We start from the raw sequence: 17,504 nt of genomic DNA on the forward strand, positions 1-17,504 counted from the left end.
GTCTGCTGACGGACAGGGAAGATGAAATAAACACACACACACACCCAGAGAATTATGAACTGTCATTTGCATTTCTTTTAAGTCTGTATCCGCTGTGTAATTGATAAACTCTTCTTTTTTACAGGAACGCTGGCGGTGGGCGAACACACTTTCCCTTTCCAGTTTCTCATCCCAGGTGAGTGTGGGAGGAACCCAGATGACCAGTTTTAAGCTCATTCCTCCGTGTCGAGGCCCCGCCTTCAGGTCCCGAAATAGGTTTCCACATGACGACAGTGAAAGGGCCATGCAGGTGCGATAACGTCTGATAACATGAGACGTTTCCTTGTATGTGCACTTACAAGGTGCTCAGCCCTGAACCCTTTGTCTCCCATACAAAGCAGATCTGCGATACCGACGGTGTGTGAAAGATCGTTACATAATGTTCATGTTTAAGAGATTTGGGAGGAGCATTCAGATTGTGACAATTCATCTTTATTGTACATGTAACTTGTTCAGCAAAGAGGGCTACGGCTGACAAACCATCACAATCATGACAAAGATCAGCACCTGGGAGGGCCAACACAGTGCAGTGTTTGGGGGGGTTATTTTTAGTTCCCCTCCTGCTGTGCAGTCTAATTGGTCTTCATGCCCCCATGCTTCGCCCTCCGCTCCTCTCAGACCCTCAGACTAGAGAGCATCAGCATAGGGCATGTTAACTATCATGTAAAATCATAGATTCTCATGCACTTATCCATTTTGAGATTGTGCTTCCATAATATGTCTTCTTACAGACTAGTGCTTCATCGTTTTTTAGGCCAAGGACCCCCTATTGGCTGATAGTGACCCTGTGGAGGGACACCCTATTACATATCGTATAGAATTGTGTTGCTTATTAAACCAATACCAACACCAATAATAACGTGTAGTGCAGCCTATAGGGCCATGTATAAAAGTACTTTGCAATGATGTATGTATACAATGCTAAACCATTAAAATAATAATTGTTGACAGATTGATATATTTATAGAACATATTTTAATTCTATATTGGCATTTCTACATCACAATTTCATAACATTTAACAAATAGGAAGATTTATATTTGCTTATTATAGGTTGTCATACATGTGTATTTTTGGACATGTTTAAATTTTTGGAAGAAATAAATAATTCCGGGTATCCCCTGCAGTAACTCTGTGGACCCCCTGTTGAAGTTCTCTGGAAGAGTTGAAAGACAACCTCCAATATACACATTAAGCTTCACTTTGTCGATTTGCGTCAGTAGATTTCTCTTGAATCGACTAAAAGTTAGTAAAATAATAATAATAATATACAATTTCAGAAAACTTGTATTACAACAAATAACTGTCTCGGGTATTCTATTGGGGAAGTTGCATGATAGTATCTGTACCCATGTCACCTGGGCTGGCTCATCGGGTCATGTGTCTCCTACGCCCCCTGCTGGTACAGCAAAGAGGCTGATATTCTCTGTGTTTAAAACAGACTTAACCGCAAATGAAGTCTTTAGTTAGAATGAGCCAACCTGATTAGTTTTTAACTGAAGGCTTTAAGAAGTGATGGTGAAAATGATGCTTTTGAAAAATGTTCATATTTGAATCAAAAACACAGAATAAATACATACGAAGATGGAGATATTCACCCGCCAACAATTCAAATGGATAATGATTCTCGATGCCTCTCAATGTATCACATTATTATTTTCTGTATTACTGCACATGGCTACTTTTTCATCTAATCATACAAGCACTCAGATAAAACTAATTTAGAAAGTGCTTTCAAAAATCTCGCTACAACAGTTATTAGCCTAGCAGCTAGCAGATTTCCCCTTACTCATCGGTCTTCTACTCTTACTAGCTAAAATGAATGCAGTCTAATAAAACAGCCTTGCACTACATCCTCACTTCACCTCAAATAAATCTATAAAATTAGCAAAAACCTAATTATGATTGTCAAGGAAAGGGTTGTTGGTGATCGTGCTGATGCTCACAAGCTCCCAAGTACGATGTTAGGAGAAGGAGCCTCGGGTATTATCAGTTTATTCTTTGACAAAACGACACAGGGTGGGACGAACAGGATTCCGTCTGATAAGCCCAGCTCATTTATCTAGAGTGGAGGCATCAGGTGGCGTTCTGGCCTCACTATTCTCACTGAGGGAACAAAGAAATTCAAAGAGAGGATGAAGACGTACGCTGAGCTAATACAGTTCTGGGTTATAAAAAGGGTTTGATGAAATTCTGGATGGTCTTATTCTAAAGGGACATCAGAAACACGTTGAGGACTAGAGGAGAAGAACAAACGAGATAGAAATGGATTGCACTTTGAGTGCTGAAATCTCCTCCGTAGATGATCCGCTGCTCATCATGTAAGAACCCTTGTTTTCACACAAACAACAGAATAACCAGCAGAGAGCATCTGATGATCAAATAGCAGAAAACGAAGGGGAGCCTTAAAATGCCCAAATATCCCCCTGTCTCACTTTTGATTTCTGAAAGTAAACTGTGATTCATTTCCAAACATCAACACTGAGGTGGGAGGAAGGGAACGGCTGTTCTACAAACAGGGAGCAGGCTGTCAGACAGAGCATGTGTTGATGAAATGTGTGCTTTAAATCACATAAAACCGTCTCTCCTTGATCTGCACACCTCTGAAGATCTAAATTCAGATCGTTAAAAGGCTACTTAGACACTTGCATGTCAAGTTATATCTGATATGGGGATTTGCAGGTTAAAGGTCAAGCTTAAAACCGGGCTAAATTTGGATGAAGACTAAAATACTTTTTTGGTGTCTAGCTCACATTTAACGGTTGTTTCAACCACATTTCTTATAACTACATTTCAACTTGTAATAGGAAATGATACATGGTGACAATGTTAACCATGTTCACCACGTAGGTTTAGTGTGTTATCATGATAACACTATCCAATTAGCTGCTAATTAGCTTTGCTTGTATTCAGTCAAACCAAAGTATTGGACATTTTGACCTGACGATGACACTAATTGTCCAGAGATCACCCCAGAAAGTTCAACTCATCCTGAGGGGAATATTGTGGAATATGTCTGCACCAAATGTCATGGTCCTTCATACAACAGTCCAGACATTTCACAAAAAAATGCCATTCTGATTCATCTTCTTGGGACCATGAATGACTTTCACATTTAATTTAAATGTTTTAACGTGGTGCCAAAAGCTCTTTTGACCTGCAAGTCCTCACCAGGATCCTGGATCATACCAATCCATCCTGAAAGGGAAACGTTGAAATAAAGTTAGCAAGCAGCTGGAACAGTCGGAGGAAGGACTTTGTCTGAGCTCAAAGGAACAAGACAGGCTTCGCAACCCTCGTCCCCTTCCAGCAGCCACAAGCGGATCACTCTGGTGCTTCGGTCTGTCCTCCTGTCTGTCCTCCTGTCTGTCCGTCCACAGCTCTGTTCTTGCTACCAAGCCGTCTGCAAACCACATCTCCTGGTTAATTCTTATCGGCAGCAGCAGCAGCAGACGGTCCCTGAAGCAGCCGGCATTAACATCTGAATGAGGATCAGTGAAATAAGGAAAGACATTAAAAGAGTGAGAGTGAGTGAGTGGCTCAGCTTCTGTTTTGACAACACATTAATCACGTCTTTCTGTATATCCTTTTTGTATATCGTTTGTCATGGTCACAACAGCAGAAGAATCTGGTTTGGATCTGGTGATCCGTCCGTCTCTACGTAGTGAGTCCATCTGGTTTATTCTCATAGAATATCTCCGGAACGCAGGGAGGGAATTTATTCAAATGTTCAGGATGAACTGATTAGAATTTGGTGGTCAAAGGTCAAGGTCACTATGGTATCAATAATTAATATGCTAATTATGCCGATTTCGCACAAATGTCAAATAGGATGAAGTGATGACATTTTGGACAGACAGCTCGTTGGCAGAGAGGCAAGATGGTAGCTGTAGTTGTTTGTTTTTTTTCCTTTAGTCTGACTCTGAACGTCTCTCTGCTTCTGTCTGTCTCGCCGCTTTCTCCCCAAATAGTTATTTTTATCCAACTCTCCTTAAATTTCCTCCCCTCCAGCCTTTTCCATGTCTGTTTCCTGCTCTTCACTGCCCTTTTCCTCGAGTCACAAGAACAATCAGTGTCCAGTTTTTTTCCATTCAGGATGAAAGTGCAGGAATCAGTCTGAAAGGCTGTGACAGCTCTGATAGAGGCCGGCGTGGATAAGGACACAGAGTTCAGCTCCGTCCTCCCCTACTGTGAACAAAAGAAAAGAAAATCTCTTTTTATTCATTTGTTCAATTCCTTTTTTTTCCAACTAATAAATATTCATTGGGATATGTACCTGAATGTCTTTTCCTTCTAATATAATTTGTCTCATACGGGAAGAATCGTCTTCTCTCTACGATATTAGATTGTAACAACATCTGCCTTTGCTGTGAGATGCAAAATTATTTCACATTTGAACTGAAACCTTCTGATGAATAAATCAAACGTGTGTGCTTTCAGCAGTCCTTATGTCCAGTCACTTCACCTCCAAATATCTGTACCTGTAATCCTCTCTTCAGTCGCCGCTCCCACCTCCTTCGAGGGACCCTTTGGGAAGATTATTTACCGCGTGAGGGCGGCGATCGACACGCCCCGCTTCTCTAAGGACTACAAAGCCCAGAGGCCCTTCTACCTACTCAACCTTCTCAACCTCAACGAGGTGTCTGACATTGAGGTAAGTGTTTACTGCACAGGTTTCTATGCTGGTTTTATTCCAGTAAATGTTGCTGTTCTGTTCTCTGAAGAGGGTTTTGGATATAATGTGGAAACACAAGGAGACGACTTTGAGACTCTAAAACGCTGTAATGTATCTCTTTATTTGATCAGCGTTTGTCTTGGCCGAGGCTCATTTGATTTGATGGCAGAGCAGGATCTAATCTCTCCTCTACGTCTCTGCATTGCTGTCCTATCATTCACTCTCTTCCTGTCACGACTGTCAGTTTCCTGATTCTCTAGAACTAAACAGGAATAGATTATCAGCACGGCATCATCTAACGAGGCCACTTAACTGCTAACAATGCACAAGCAAACATTTCTCCTGGGTTCTCTGCCCCGCAGCATCCCAGTTACGCCGTGACCACGAAGAAGTTCAGCTACCTCCTGGTGAAGACGGGGACCCTGATGCTGAAGGCACGCAGTGACCTGAGGGGTTACATCCCGGGCCAGGTCATCAAGTTAGCCACGGAGATCCACAACAAGTCTGGGAAGGACACGGGATGCGTGCTGGCCAGTCTCATACAGGTGGATAATTGATCATAATCAGTAATAATGATGTTACGTCACCACCACACCTCTCTCTTTCAACAGGCAAACTTCCTGCTGACGTGAGTCGTCTTTGGAAATGTTGACTCACAAAGGCTTTTATTGTTTTTTTCACGTGTTGAATACAAAACAGGTTCTCTGACTGGAAAACCAATAAAATAGATCATAAAATCCATAAAGAAAAATGAGAAGCCCATCTGTCCAAATGCCGTTACAGAAGCACAGCCAGTGTGCACTTAGCCCCAGGAAATTTCCATTTTAAGGACGTATTATAAATCTCTGCTGGGACTCAAACATAACCATTCATACAATTAATCCTGTTATGCCTGAGCACATTAAAGAGAGGTTTTCTTGAGATGAGTGAAGTGGTTTAATGTCACCATCACATCTTTGTATGACTTGTTTCACACCAGAAAGTGACCTACAAGACCAAGCGGCCTGTGTTTGACTTGCGGACCATCGCAGAGGTGGAGGGAGCCGGAGTGAAGGCGGGAAAACATGCAGAGTGGAGAGAGCAGATCATCGTCCCTCCTCTTCCTCAGTCGGTGCTGGCCGGCTGCAGCCTCATAGACATCAATTACTTCATTCAGGTCGGTGTGGGTCCAGTGTTGTTAGATATACTGCTCTTAGCTTCCAACGTTCATTATCTTTTAAAGGACGACGCTGCTTAATGTTTGCTGCCGCCTTCACACATTTGAAATAGTTTACATTTAGTTGATTTACAGAAACTTTCCCGAAAAGAATCAGATCTGATTCAACCATTTTCACATGAATAGTATTAAACTCGTGAATCCGAATGTTGTGTTTCCAGTTTCTGTTCACGGAGGTTTACAGTCGATAAAGTTCTCACAGCCCAGAAACTCTTCTGGTCATATAAAGTTTGGAATGAAAATATAAAGAAATGCAAATTAAATGCTGAGTCCCTTTTTAAGTCAGCTAATCTAAGAAAGAAGTCATCTAAATGCAAATTAGTTGTGTTCCTAATTGTTTTCTACCCAAAATAAACTAATGAATGCACAGATTTTTTTAATAAAAACAAAATAAGCCTTTACTGCAGCACCAAGTTGAGATCTAATTGAAGCCTGTGTGCCCTTCATAAATCCTGTTTGTGTCACAGGTGTCACTAAAGTCTCCAGACACAGTCGTCACTCTGCCCATCTGCATCGGGAACATCGCTGTGAACTTGTCTCCGTCGAGGCCGATGCCCTCCAGCCCAGAACGCTGCGCTGCGATCATCGCACCCCGTGCAGCGGGCGTGACGCCCAGTGCTCCGCCGGCGGAGGAGGATCCCGAGGGGCTGTGTGCAGGCGGCGTGGCCAGTGAGGAGATTCCCACCAAGAGTCACTCTCAGCAGGATCCCTCAGGTCAGCCGGTCACCATGTCGCCCAGCGCCTTCGGCCACGCGCCCGGTGCAGCCCTTCCTCCCAGCCACAGGCGGCCCGACGCATCCGCTCCCCTGTTCTGTGTGTCCACCGGGGCCACCATACCTTTCTTCACCGAGGGAGACGTGACTCCTGTCCCCACTTCCTGTTCCCTCATCCTCCCTCCAGAGTACAGCAGCTGGGACTACCCTCATGGTCAGTTCTTCCAAAAAGTCTTTCACACTGGCACACATGCATGTGGTTTAATTAACCGCTTAAATGTTCATATTCATCCCGATCGTAGTCAATGCTATGAAATGTCCTTTTATATTTTCACTTCAGTCAATTCAAGACTCTTGCAGTAGTGTTGTCATGTGACCTTATAGGTTATAGGTAAACATTAATAAGACAAACACAAGTAACCTCACAATGTCACGTATAAACAATCACACAACGGAGCCGTGGGCACAAAGTTTTATCACTTTATCAAAGATAAAACCTGTATGTGTACCGACGAATCCAACCCAACTCTGTAAGGCAGCGTTCTTCTCATGCAAACGTCAACACCTTGTTACGATAAATGTTCTTGAATGCACCCTGTGCCAGTTAGTGCAGACAGGCAAAGGCAAACTTCAAAATCCAACACCTGGAACTCAACAATACTTTAACATGTAACCCTCTGATAATTCTATAATAACCACATAAACATGCCATTAAACCCATGTCCACGCTGTCATATCAAAGCTATCATAACCACATTCATATCACTGACTTTTTTTTTCTTTTCTTGCCTTTGTGTGTTTTAGAGCCGCCCCCTACTTACGAGGAAAGCTGCAGTAGCGCCGACTCCAGTTTCAACAGTAGACAGTAGAGAAGAAGCAGGTGATGAAGCATCATGGCCACGCACCACCCACACCTGTTTGTGTCAGAGAGGATGGATGATGACCTCCACCCCACCGGACACCCCAAAGATTTGTTTTCTTTGTCCTTGGATAAGTAAAAAGGGATAATATCTTATATTGAGTATAAGTTTTCACCTCGTGTCCCATCAGGTAGCGTCAGACCGAATGGGTGAACATCACTGTGCCTAAACAAAGTCTTTGGATCATCACACTGCATTGAGAATATTCAGTGATCGGACATGTTTGGTTCATGGTGCGGGGTAAAATTAGTTTTGTTTTCTCAAAGAATGTTTGCATCTGTGATGCCTTGGAAATGATGTTGGCCTACTGAAGGCTCATGTCATACTGGCCTTGTTTGTGCACTTGTTATCGTGGTCCACCGCTGTCCGTTTGTGTCTCCGCTGTCCTCATGCTGGATATTTAAAGCAGAACTCATGACCTGATGTTGTGATTCATCTAGTTCAACTAGTTAAATCCCCAGCGTGTAGGATTCTCTGTGCATCTTAAAGTCCAAATTAAAAGCAGTCTGTGTGTGCTGTAGCGGCGTTGCTATCTGCTACAGTGTCTTTATAATACCACTAGAGGTTGCCAGTCAGATACTGTTTGAATCCTGCACATGGAGGCTTTAAAAGACAAATGGTGTCTCAGCAGCATCTCTCAGTTGTGTAACTTGGTACAGAGGTAGCAGTAAAAACAAAAGAATACTGCAGTTCTACAAATAAATCTAGTCATACTAAAATCTGCATTTTTATCTTTTAAAGTAATTTTATATTTTCTTCCAGACAAGATAATTTGTTGACAAAATTCATGGAATAGCATGTGGAGTGACTCCTCTTTGGATAGGATGAATTCCCACATATATATATATATATATATATATATATATATATATATATATATATATATATCCTCTCTGTGCTGCTGCCTCACTGGGTTTTTTCGCTTTGACACCAGTTTTGTATTCAGAGGAACATGTATCTGCAGATCAGGCCCATTTCTCCTGCAGCTGGATGTAAGGACACAGAACCGAACAGTCTTTCTCTGCCCTCTTGTGGTCATCACTGGTAAGGCACCTCAGCCCCTCATAAAACTGGAGCTTAATCAACATCCACCACCAAACTGAAATACTTCACCAAGTCCCTGCTTCTGTGATGCGCCCGTGTCTGCTGTTTAGATGTCCGTTGATTGATCAGCAGAACTGACAAATTGAGGTTTGAGATATGTGTTGCTTTTGCGATGGGATGCAGGTGTTTGGCATCGTTGTTTCAGTCTCAGTCTGGATGAGATTGTGTGTGTTTTGTTTTCTCCCGTGTTTGTTGCCTTAACTTTCTTTTAGCACATCGGTGAGATGAGAGTCCTCTGAGATGTCAATCAGTGCAGATGATAAACATACATGTGCACGACAGCACTTTGAACAATTTGCATGGATATCTGAGTGCATGTCTATTGTGTGTGTGTGTGTGTGTGTGTGTGCGTGTGCGTGTGTGTGTAAAATAGAACTTAGAATAGTTTCAAACTCAATTTTAAATGACTTTCTCTCTGCCTGTGTAAAAATCTAAAGCACAACTGCTGTCCTGAATGTTTGTGTGACTATTCATGTGTTTGCCTCAAAGTCTATTCTGTGAATTCAGAAGAAAGAAAACAAAATTGCTGCGTTGACATCTGACTGCAGATCATGTCGCCACACGGTTTCCAGAACTGAGAATTTCCACCAGCAATCTGCTGTTACCGTTGGAAACCTGACAGTCACCCAAACTATGGTATCCCGGCTCTACATTATTGTGAATGCATGCCTTAAACCATCTGGATTCCCGCCTCGTCTCACGTGAGCTTGTGATGGACTTTCTTCTTCTCCGTCAGGATGAGCTCTTCCTGGTGCATCTCCTGGACTGTGCTAAGTGCACTTGATGTATACAAATGTAGCTTTTAAAATCTGTGAAGGACACTGGACTTTAGACTTCTTTTGAACTATTTCTTTTAGAAATTATGTGCAATTCCTCGCGACTCCATTAACGCTGCAGCTGTAGCAACTCCCTGAAGTCATTTCACGCTGTCTTCATCGACCCTGATTCTGTTTAATTTCATCACCAAAAGGTACTATAGCTTTATGAAGCTCCAATTGTTCTGTGTTTTTTCATTCTTTCCCCCCTCATATATGATGAGTGGCGTCTGGTTTTGTATTTTTCTACTCGTTAAACTGTTTACAGGTGCAGTATGCAGATACTAATACCAGCACCTCAACAGTAGATGTAATATTTCAACATGCAGTGCAGAATCGATTGTACTGTACAATATAACAATAAAAATGTATGATACGTTTTTTGTTGTTGGGGACGTGCTTCCAAAACTTAATTTCCTTTTCTTTTAAGAACAGGTGAGTATTTTAGTTCAGTTAAAGGTGCATTACACAGAATTACTATTAGTTCAGAGTTAAAACCGCTGAAATAACATGTAGACACCACTGATGTGGAGCTAGATCTAAGTGTGATGGGGTTTTTTTTCTGGAAAATGTGTGCTTAACTGCAGGAATCCTACATTTTCAGTTGTCCTAAAAGCTGCACATACAAAAAAGCAGCTGGTTGCAAAACTGACTGAAATCAAACGGAAAATATCTGTTGATGCTGAGATGATCATCCATTTTCATAGAAACTGCAGAGTTGTATTTTACATCAAAGTGACAGACCCGTTCAGAGAACATTTACCAAATGATTGAGTGTGTTTACAGTTTAAATATAGGACGTAAAATGGAAGTTAATACATTAGCCCTGGGACATAACCGTTGGGTAAGTTAATATAACAGTACTTAGTATGACAATACACAATATACTATGTTGAAATTTCCCAAATGTAAATATTGTGTCTATTAGTAATATGATTTACCGCAGTAATTTGATGTTGTTTTGAAGGTTAACAGGCTTTTACTAATTAAGAAAAAAACTAAGCAACCTCGCAATCAATTATTTTTTGATTTCTCTCAAGTAATAATCAACTTTCTTCCAGAAACTTTTTTTCCGATTATTACAGTCAGAAGTTGCCGAAATGCTACGAATGACTTCGGCTATCTCCGTCTATCATGTGATCCGAAGGATTTGTGCAGACTAAGCATTCGATTTGCGCATGCGTGTACATTCGGCTACATTCCACTCGGCTAGTGCTAGCTAAACACAGATTATAATCCAAATTATAAACAATTGTTCCCACCCTTGCTCTATGTCGACGATACTTTTTGAGTTTCTTAACGACTTGAATCACCATTTTGATCGTTTAGTCCCATTTGGGACATTGGTCCAAGTTTCTGAAAAACTCCACTTCCCGTCAGCCCTCTGTTTATTGTGTGAAATCAGAAGGTATCCTTGTGTGCGGGGTGTGAGGAGGTAGCCTCATTCCGCTGCACTGGCCGAGTAGCGAGGTGACTAGCCGGCTGCTTCTGTGCTACATTCGCTCGGGGCTCCGCGCACTCGAGCAACACGTCGAGTCCGAGTCGTGTGTGATGGGTCGCCGGAACCACTAGCCGCTGAAACTGCGGAGTTAGCCTGCGAGTTCACCATGATGCCAGTAAGTTGTGTTAGTCTAACGTCACCGTGTTTGGGTAAACATGGACTTTTTGGGAGCAGACAGTCAGAGCCGCGGGGGTACGAGCTAACTTCACCTGCTTGAAAAAAATATACGGGGTCTTTAGGTTTGTTTAAACTAAGGCTGGGAAATAATGACGCTTAACACAGAAAACACAAAGAAAAGTTAATATCTCATTTTCAAATTTGCGAAAAATATAACACTGTATAAGCATTGCACAGTTATGAACTCAGCTGTGATATTTCATTTATTAAACGTGCGTACGTCGTGCACATTTCATAACTCTTTGCAAGTCGGTTGGCATTTGCTCGGACTGACATGAACCGTAACCGACAGCTGTATGGCAGACTGGAATTTGAAGGCCTGCGGGTGGAAAACAATGCTTGGCATTAATGTAAGTTAGATTCTGGGTCCAGCATGAAAACACTATCTAGGCAGGGCTTGGAAAGTGTTTGTAGTCGAAACATACTGTCTCGGTTTGCAATCCCAGCTGGGTTGAAGCCCGCAGTGGTCAGGGTGTCTGGCCTGGAGCCGGATTGTTCACTTCACTTCCTCTGTCACGTTTCCTGCCGGCCTCTATTACAGTAATTTGGCTCTGTTTATACACCTGTTGCTCGGACTTGTCATGTTCACATGACTATTTAAGTTATTAGAGAGGCTCGGGAAGAGATGGTGACATCATCAGTCAAACCCTGATGTCAGCAAGATGGATTTGGAGGATTTGATGAGGCTTTATTACCAACATTATCAGTGTGCTCACATTTGGGTTTACCTCCTCATTAATTTGCTGCCATAACCTTGTTGAACTCTCCTTAAACCGGTCTGTCATGTTACTGCTGGTCGTTCCTGCCCCATCAGAATTTGATTATGGTGATAAAACCGACTTCCTCAAATTAATTTGCTTAATGGAAACGTGTGATTTGCTTGTCCAAAACCGTCAGACATACATTTCAGCATGATTTTTAAAAATCGAATTGTCACATTTAATGGTTTATTAGACACAATTTATTTATGGGGTTTATTAGGTTGATTGAGTTCTTAATAAGCGGACTTGGAACATGGAGGTAGTGGCTCCCATGTAGGCTTTCACCAGTGTGCAGGAAAGGAGGTGATTAGTGGGGATGATAAGGAAGGAGCTCTGTAACAGACACCCACATATAAGCACCGTATGCATTCCTCTGTCAAGTCACACGGACAAACACATCCTGTAATTGAGGGCAAGATCAGCTGAATAGATAATTGGCTGGAACCGGATTAATCAAATTCTTTCCTTGTTAGTTTGAGGAATCCCAAAAATTATACTTGGAACAGAGGAGGTTTTGGGTGGAAGGAAAATTGAATAGAAAAGAGATAACGTGCAGATAATTCTGAATGCACATAGCATGAGTCCTCTACAAGGTAAGTGAAGAAACAGGAGTAGAACAGCGCTTCTCCTTCAGTCAGAAAGAAATCACCAGTTTCACATAATAGAAGTGTATGTCCTCATGTTTATTATTGAGACAATACCTGTTAGTTTATTATACAGCTGGTTAGTCTGAAATGTTTTTCTGGGTCCCTACATGAGAAGTAAAAGGGAGAGTAAAGCTTGCTGGAATCTGTAATCAAAGCCGTCTTGAGTCGTTGCACCTGAAAATGAAAAAGGAGAGGTCTGATGACAGAGCAGTGCAGTAACTCTGTCATTCATGACCGATCTCGGTGGGAAAGAGACTGAGGTCAGCGTCGGTTGTTCTAACACCTGGTTCCTGCATTAATTATTACTTTCTCAGAACCGGAACTGCTTTTAAACGTTGTCCTAGCCTACTTTTAGATCCGTCGTCAATCAGTGAAGTGCACACGGCTCTTTTGAGGTTTTAATGTTTTTCTCGTCTTCCTTTTTAGATGACTTTTGAAGTGTCGAGCAGTGTGACACTGCTGTTTGACTTCTGGGATGTGCATGGGCCTGCAGGTAAGATGCACAGTGTCAAAACAGTATCACTCGCAGGGGGGTTAACTTCTCGGAACCAGTCTATCTGGTTGAAACGTACTGTAGCCTTGTGTCAACAGGAATCAACAAGTATTAGGATTATTCTACTGGGAAACCTTCATTCTAAGCCAGTGTGCTTGAAAAAGGTGGGGATTCAAACGTCGACCTGGTTTCATGGTAAATATTGAACCAGATTATCCATAGACACTTCTCAAACCGTTCCCACGGCATGGTCATATTCAGTATGAGAACCTGAACAATACCTATAGTTTAAAGGGGGAAAAAATTGGTTATTAAAGTTTTGTGACCAAGCTGCAGTGTATTCACATACATTCTGACTAGAATAAGATCCAATTAGATTCTGAAACGTCGTCATGAACACATTTTAGTGGCATGGAGTAGTTTGCAGCCAATCACTGTTGACAATGTTTTCAATACACAATGCCATGGACACATTCTTGTATTTACCAGGTATTGGGAGTCGATACCCAGTCTTGCTCTGTACGACAGATTTGGTTTCTTATTGGCCAACATGGAGGACAGAATGTGCTGATACCAGTAAATTTGTTGCAAAACGCTCCGTAACAGTATTAGGAAATGCTTAACACAGAAAGTGTATAAGCATGAAATGAAAATGTTGAACTCCTTTTAAGTCATTTAGGGAGAGATGTTGACACTGAGTTCCGCTGTGTGAGCATCATAATAATGTCATTTAAATATGAATTGTGTGTGCGTGGTGTCTTTGTCTCCAGGGATGGTGATGTCAGTGATTGTGGTCTTTCTGCTGACGGTCTTCTACGAGTTGCTCAAAGTGTGGAGGGTGTGGTTGGGACGGAGCTCTCAGCTGGCTCAGACTCAGTGCTCGTATGCGGGCCCTCAGTCCTTCCGCGGTGACAACATCTCCGTGCTGGAAAGCAGCCCCTCCCAGTCCTCGCTGACCCCCATAGAGTCACCCCCTCCCAGTCCCAACACTAGAAACAGGTCAGGGTCCTTGTGAATTACAAACAGGTCCAAGTCAACGTGTATACAATGTGATTATTTTGTCTTCTCATAGATTTTAAAGCAAATGTAAATAATAGGATGTATTTTGGAAGCAGATCAGATGATAACTAGTAAAATCCTAAACATCATAAAAATGTGGAAGCCCATTTCTCCCAGTAAAGCCTGCAGCTGCTGATGCAGAAAATGCTTGTGGTCAACAGATCTCGTCATTTTGGCTTTCCTTCAGGGCAAATCCAAGTTTTGACAAACTTTCAAAATTTCTGTCAAAAAATGTCCTTGTCATGTCCATTTTTAAAAATCATGACCAAGCCTTTTTCATTTCCTTCTTTTAATGGTTGAGATGGTCTTCCGTGGAAAATGAAACCTGAAATCCTACATGTAAAAGCAGTTCTATTCTTTGTGCTTTCTCCACTCCTATTGGAGAAAGCAAATGTGGAGAATTAAGTGATCTCAAGCTTCATCATTTGGATTTAGCTGCACCATTGCGATTAATTATTAATTATTATTAATCATTTCACTGCTTTGGGTTGTAGCTGTGTGTGCTCAGCTTTGTGATTATGCACCTCATTATGTTCCTCCGTTCATACTGAGTTTGGTATTTTCTCACACTTGATCTATGTGAAACTGAACATTGACCTCTCTGTTAAATGGTCAACTATACATCTAGTGTCATCATGGTGATAGAAGCCCAAAACAACATGTAACTTCAAGTTTGAGCAGGTCATTTGGGAAAAACAGAGATTTTGACTTTGAACGCATCGCCAAACTTTAAAACCTTTGATTCAGACCTCGGTTCAAAGCGGCTCCTCCAGAACGCCAAATGACTGCTGGAGATCAATCAGGAAGTAAGCATTGACAGACAGGAAGGCCGTCCAGTTAATTTCATTTTTGATTGGACGGGGTTTAACAGTCCTGCCAAGGCTACAGATGACATTTTAAAAAATGTTTAAATGTCAGAGCATTTTATGTTATGAAGATTTCAAGTAATATAACAGAAAGTGTTTCTTAATAGAATGACCTACTCCACCTTTCAGTAGCTGACTATTCATAACATTTTAAAGGACCGAACTCTTACTAAATACTGATAAAGTTACAATCTGATGAAGCAATATGTGAAATGCATAGCTCCCTCTTTTTATTTGCCAGTAAAATAGTGTTTGTACCGGTAACCTGGTGTGCGCTGGCATCATCATAAAGATCCTCTCGTGCAGAGGTAACGTACTTGGTGTAACTCATGCATTTCTCTCTTTCCTGTGCAGCTGGTTGCTGCATGGTATCCAGACAGTCCTCCACATGCTGCAGGTGACTCTCGGGTACATGCTGATGCTGTGCGTCATGTCCTACAACACCTGGATCTTCCTCGGGGTCATCATGGGCTCTGTTCTCGGTTATTTCATCTCATTCCCTCTCCTGGGTAAGATCTGATGGTGTGGACAGTGCAACCAGAGGAGGGAGTCCCAGTGTCGGTCTTCTGTCTCTGTGGTTTGTGGCCTCGGGACTCGGTTGTTAAAGGTTCTCCATACGATATTCAGAACTGCTGTAAAAATCAAAGCACTATTTGCTATGCAAAGATACAGTGTGGGAAGTCTACCTGAGCAGAGAATGAAGTCCCTTTCCTCCTTTGTGTGTTGTGATCCAAGCTTCTCTGCATCTTTACATAGCCGGGTCGACGTGCATGTTGGTGCATGTGAGCGCATGTGAGCGTCATGGCTGCCGCTCTGCGTCCACACAGCTCATAACAGGGTTATCACCCATCCTCTGGTTCTCCCTCCGATAAACACTGGGAAGTGCCGCCATGTTGAGAGCCATGTGGAGGCAATAGATGTGTTCTGAATTTCAAGTTTAGCATCTTTTAACTTGAAAATACTTCATCTGGACATACAAATTAAAACATTTGGCTTTGACCGCAGAGACGGTGTGAATTATTTCTTCATTTGATTCTTTTGGGTTAAAGGGACATAATGTTGTGTTTCTGAGGCCAAGTCTTGCTTATCTGACACGGCAGACATCTAAGTGGCTGTTTGCCTTTTTGTTTATGTATCCTTTAATGCAGTGGAATAGTCCCCAGCAGAGGTAGAACACAACTCAGAGATGGGACGTCATGCAGAACTGCTTGTGGCTTAATCCAGTTGTTTTCTGACATTTTAACTTTTCTGGGTCGACCTTGACAAGCTTTTCTAGACCATATTTTACTAAACCATTCAAGGCACTACAGGTGATGAGATCGCTCATCATTTAGAGAAAGAAAGCTTTGTTAAGATACTGCTAATCGCTTTAAATTGAGACTTTGAATTTTAAAAGCAACAACAACAAAGTACTTATTTTTTACAGTGTTCACAGTTTGACTAAAAGCAGACACGCTTGAAGCTTAGATTTACAGTCGCTCATCATAAGACAGGCCTCATATCCAGGAACTGAATCATATGATTGTAGCTTGTAAACGTCTCTGATGTGTCATCATGTGACTACTTGATCAGTTACTCTCACGTATGGCCTGTGGTTCTGTGGTAATCATTGACACACCACCCACTTACAAAGAAAGATCTTTGCAGCTGACTCAGATGTTTTGTGTTCAGGTACAGCTGAACTCCTTTAGAAAGGACTATAGTAACTAGTTTTACAAATTAAAAGAAACCTATTCAAATAAGTCTTATCACTGGAGGTGCTTTTGTTGTTAAATATCAACAGTTTTAATGGTTAACATAACTCAAGTTGATGGTGTGTGTGTGTGTGTTGGTCCTCCATTGAAAGTAATGGGCCTTAGATATGTGCCTTGGATACAGAGAAGGAAGAATCTCAACCCTTTTTTCAGCGTTTAACATGAGATTGTGAGTTCAGCGTTTAACATGAGTCTGATGACTGCAGCTGGTACAGACGGGAAACTCAGACTATTGAGATGTTGATGTGGTCACATTTTTACAGATTCAACATTTCCCATCATTTCCTGATGAAGAAACTGATGTAATTTGATATTAATTGTAATAAAAATTAAGACTCAAAATTATGTTTTTTGTGCTTAATTTGTTTTTTATTTACCTGCAGTTTTCCTTGTGTCTTTCCATAGTTAAACTCCACTTAGGTACCCCTGTGCACTCTGTATATACCACACTTTTAAGTATGTCCGTTTGTCCAGGAAGAGTTTCCTCCCCTGTTGCTTTGACATAGGGTTCTCCTTCTGTGTCCTTTTTTGTTTCTTCAAAAGTATTTTTTGAACAATATCCAAAAGTAACTCGTATAATCAAGAATAACAAAACAGAACACGCCCCGTCTCCCTTCGGAGTTTTGGAGAATGAAAGGAATTCCAGGAATTAAAAGTTAATATTTATAGTTTATCAAACCTTAGTCCACCTGTGTCATCAGTGTCATGATTTACAGTGACACAACTCTATTATTTTAATAGAGTAGAGTTGTAACGCAGATAAG

The 17,504-nt window shown here is 41.7% G+C and overlaps 2 protein-coding genes across 3 annotated transcripts in view; both read left to right on the top strand.

Annotated features, from left to right (window-relative positions):
* arrdc1b (arrestin domain containing 1b) overlaps positions 1–9,862 on the top strand; it is a 36,289-nt gene extending 26,427 nt beyond the window's left edge. The window contains exons 3-8 of the mRNA XM_084035082.1: positions 125–175; positions 4,539–4,693; positions 5,077–5,259; positions 5,694–5,870; positions 6,398–6,857; positions 7,448–9,862. Of these exons, the coding sequence (XP_083891208.1) occupies positions 125–175; positions 4,539–4,693; positions 5,077–5,259; positions 5,694–5,870; positions 6,398–6,857; positions 7,448–7,512 (1,091 nt within the window). The 3' untranslated portion in view covers positions 7,513–9,862. The remainder of the gene's footprint in view (positions 1–124; positions 176–4,538; positions 4,694–5,076; positions 5,260–5,693; positions 5,871–6,397; positions 6,858–7,447) is intronic.
* Positions 9,863–10,865: 1,003 nt separating this feature from the next.
* slc31a2 (solute carrier family 31 member 2) lies at positions 10,866–17,442 on the top strand. Of its 2 annotated transcripts, XR_014598915.1 has the most exons (5): positions 10,866–11,098; positions 12,995–13,061; positions 13,832–14,060; positions 15,341–16,913; positions 16,947–17,099. XR_014598915.1 is itself a non-coding variant. In XM_084035204.1 (4 exons), exons 1-4 carry the CDS (start codon positions 11,090–11,092, stop codon positions 15,504–15,506), a joined length of 471 nt encoding a protein of 156 aa, XP_083891330.1. In that variant the 5' UTR covers positions 10,866–11,089; the 3' UTR covers positions 15,507–17,442. The 2 variants fall into 2 exon arrangements, 1 of the variants encoding a protein (XP_083891330.1); XM_084035204.1 differs by having other exon boundaries at positions 15,341–17,442.
* The last annotated feature ends 62 nt before the right edge of the window (positions 17,443–17,504 follow it).

The sequence above is a fragment of the Eutrigla gurnardus genome, assembly GCF_963514095.1.
Source record: "Eutrigla gurnardus genome assembly, chromosome: 19".
Classification (NCBI taxonomy): Eukaryota; Metazoa; Chordata; class Actinopteri; order Perciformes; family Triglidae; genus Eutrigla; species Eutrigla gurnardus.